Genomic DNA, 3,600 nt, shown 5'->3' with positions numbered 1-3,600 from the left:
TATTTGTATATAGTATTAAATGTTAATGTACCAGACGGTACTTAAGACTTATAAATGTGATATGTGCTTCCAGCACAATAATACTGTACACGAGAGAAGTGATTAATATTATTTTGATTACTGTAATTAATTTAATTTAATTTAATTTAATGTGATATGCTCCTAGACAACTTTACTATTAATAAATTTATTAAATTTTAATTTCTCTAGTTTTTTTTTTTTTTTTTTTTTTTTTATCTGCTTCAGTAAATATAATTAATAACTTAAAATATCAATAAAAAGTTACACATTAGCTTAATGTTCTTCTGTATAACTAGCAATATAGTAGTTGACTAGCTTGTCAAGGACAATCCGAGCAAGTTAAGGTTTTATTTATCAGGACACTTCCAGCAGGTGGTTTATAACCCTTGCGGGTTAACACTACTACAAATATAAGTTACTCAAATGACTCAAAGTAATACCACAGATGTAATCTGCTAATAGTGCGTCTCCTCAGGTTTCAGCTTCACTATCTGTTCACTAGCTTCCCATAACTTCTTAGCCAGTCCAGCGTCCTTTGCCAAGTCTGAGATGTCACTTTCCTTACAGTCAACAAAATATTTGCCAGTAACATTGTTCACTTCGTCAGAAACTGCCAGGTAAATAGTAGTCTGGGCTCCAAGTTCTGCATCTTTACCTAAAAACCAGATAAGCGGACCAAAGAAGTAGTTTGAAAGTCTAGCTTCACCTTTCCATATCATCTCAGTGGCCACTATACCTGGGTGTAAGCTGTTAGCAGTCACAGCTGTTCCCCTCAGCTTCTCTGCCAGCTCTCTGGTAAACAAGATATTCGCTAGTTTGCTCTGACTGTAAGAGATGAAGCTTCCAGGATATTTATTCTTCTCGTAGTTAAGGTCATCTACATTCAGCGAGGAGCCATAGGTATACACCACAGAAGACACGTTGACCACCCGACTTGGACCACTGGCTTTCAACAGCCCCAACAACATGTTAGTAAGCAGAAAGGGGCCAAAGTGGTTGGTTGCCATAGTCAGCTCTAGACCATCTGCTGTTAACTTCTTCGTGTCAAAGCCATTCAGTCCTGCGTTATTCACCAGAATATGGAGAGCAGTTTCTGTGTTCAGTATGTCTTTAGCAAACTTCCTGACTGAGGTCAGGTCTGACGTGTCTACCTGCCGCACTACCACATCTTTGTTGCCTGTGGTCTTCTTTATGTCCTCTGCGACTGTGGCAGCTTTCTCAACATTACGACAAGCTAGGATGACTCTGGCGCCGCGCTGAGCCAAGTCCCGAGCCGTTACCTTGCCGATACCTGCAGATGCTCCTGTGACAATGGCAGTTTTTCCAACTAGTCTTGTTTTGGAGGTACATCTTCCCGACTAGTAACGGTAGACAAACTTGACAGCCAATGTCAATACCACACCAGTAGCAACTCCATTCACTACCATAGAGCCCACCATGTTTGCCGCTTGACTCGGAATGCTCGAAGGGGAAGTGTATTTCTCTAGTTAGTAGCCTACCAGTTGTAATCCTGAAGCACTTAATTGTTATTGAATTCTAATGGATAATTGGACCAGGATACTGACTAATTGTTACGAAAACCCAGTAACAGGCTGGATGCTAGAAGGGCAGTCCTTTCTAGTATTCACTGGAGATCTCTAAGCTTTTTAGAAATCGCGTTTTTTGTAACAGTGGTAGTGTTGTTGGTGGTAGTGGTGTAGGTGGTAGTCATGGTGGCGGTAGTGGGATTTTGGTGGTAGTGGTGTTGATGGTAGTGGTGTTGGTGGTAGTGATGTTGGCGGTAGTGGTAGTAGTGGTGGCGTTCGTGGAGGTGCTGGTGGTGATAGTAGAAGTGTTGGTGGTAATGGTGTTGGTGGTAGTGGTGTTGGTGGTATGTACACTATGTATGTATGTACACTATATACAGTTGGAAATATATGTGTACAACACGGTAAAGCAAAGGCAAAGACACAGCCTAAAGACAGAATGGACAACCGTGCTCAAACAGTAGCTGGGTGAAAATGACAAGGGTGAGAATGTGAGTGGTATCCACGTCACCTCCACAAGTGCCAGTTCCACAATATGATTGGCTTAATCTATGTGCTGATTTGATAATGGGGCCCTGAAATCATCAAACCCTTAGCTACCTGGTTCGCTTGTTGGGAGGTAGCCTTTTATGAGCGTGTTCACATGCTCGGAATAAAAGGTACATACTCTTTCCACGCAACAGGTGGTGCTGTTAGTAATGACTGTAGTAGTGGTGATGGTGGTCGTAGTTAAGCTGAAAAATACCACCTGTTTTTTTTCACATGAATTTTCACTCGATTTAATAAAAAAAATGATGAAATGCCTCAAAGTAATTTACTTGAACAGTATTGGGGGGTGAAGCATCAGCCTGGGTATAACTACCTTGTGAGTTCCTCTTAAGCATCACCTCAGGGATTCATACTACAGTATTTATGAAATACGTTTACGATCTACCAAGCAATTCCACTCGTACGTGTTGCTGCTAGCAGATATGCAATGCTGATGAGAGGAATTCAAACACACACACACACACACACACACACACTGACGACACTGGAGGACAGGAGGGTCAGGGGAGACATGATAACGACATATAAAATACTGCGTGGAATAGACAAGGTGGACAAAGACAGGATGTTCCAGGGAGGGGACACAGAAACAAGAGGCCACAATTGGAAGTTGAAGACACAAATGAGTCAGAGAGATAGTAGGAAGTATTTCTTCAGTCATAGAGTTGTAAGGCAGTGGAATAGCCTAGAAAATGACGTAGTGGAGGCAGGAACCATACACAGTTTTAAGACGAGGTTTGATAAAGCTCATGGAGTGGGGAGAGAGAGGGCCCAGTAGCAACCGGTGAAGAGGCGGGGCCAGGAGCTAAGACTCGACCCCTGCAACCACAAATAGGTGAGTACAAATAGGTGAGTACACACACACACTCACACACACATATACACAAAAGATTATAAATGACAACCAGCACGGATTCATGGAAGGCAAATTCTATATCACAAACCTTCTGGAGTTTTATGACAAAGTAACAGAAGTAAGACACGAGAGAGAGGGGGGTGGGTTGATTGCATTTTCCTGGACTACATGAAGGCTTTCGACACAGTTCCTCACAAGAGATTAGTGCAGAAGCTGGAGGATCAGGCACATATAACAGGAAGGGCACTTCAAAGGTTCAGAGAATACCTAAAAGGGAGGCAACAAAGAGTCATGGTACGTGATGAGGTATCACAATGAGTGCCTCTAACGAGCGGGGTCATACAGGGGTCAGTCCTAGGACCAGTGCTATTTTTGGTATATGTGTAGGACATGACGGAAGGGATAGACTCAGAAGTGTCCCTGTTCGCAGATGACGTGGAGTTAATGAGGAGAATTAAATCAGATGAGAATCAGGAAGGACTTCAGAGAGACCAGGACAGCCTGGACACATGGTCCAGCAACTGGCTTCTCGAATTCAGCCCTGCCAAGTCATAAAATTGGGGAAGAGCAAAGAAGATCGCAGACAGAGGTTACCTGGAGGTTACCTGGAGGTTACCTGGAGGTTATTCCGGGGATCAACGCACCCGC

General features: G+C 43.0%; 1 protein-coding gene across 1 annotated transcript; it reads right to left on the bottom strand.

The window, feature by feature from the left end:
* Window positions 1-356: 356 nt before the first annotated feature.
* Window positions 357-1,494, bottom strand: LOC128694531 (retinol dehydrogenase 14-like). The gene has a single exon (XM_070081650.1). The coding sequence runs from the start codon at window positions 1,026-1,028 to the stop codon at window positions 477-479; it is 552 nt and encodes a 183-aa protein (XP_069937751.1). The 5' UTR covers window positions 1,029-1,494; the 3' UTR covers window positions 357-476.
* Window positions 1,495-3,600: the final 2,106 nt, after the last annotated feature.

Source organism: Cherax quadricarinatus, chromosome 6 (genome assembly GCF_038502225.1).
Source record: "Cherax quadricarinatus isolate ZL_2023a chromosome 6, ASM3850222v1, whole genome shotgun sequence".
NCBI classification, from domain to species: domain Eukaryota; kingdom Metazoa; phylum Arthropoda; class Malacostraca; order Decapoda; family Parastacidae; genus Cherax; species Cherax quadricarinatus.
Note: the sequence above shows the minus strand (reverse complement) of the source record. Positions and strands in the feature narration are given on the sequence as shown.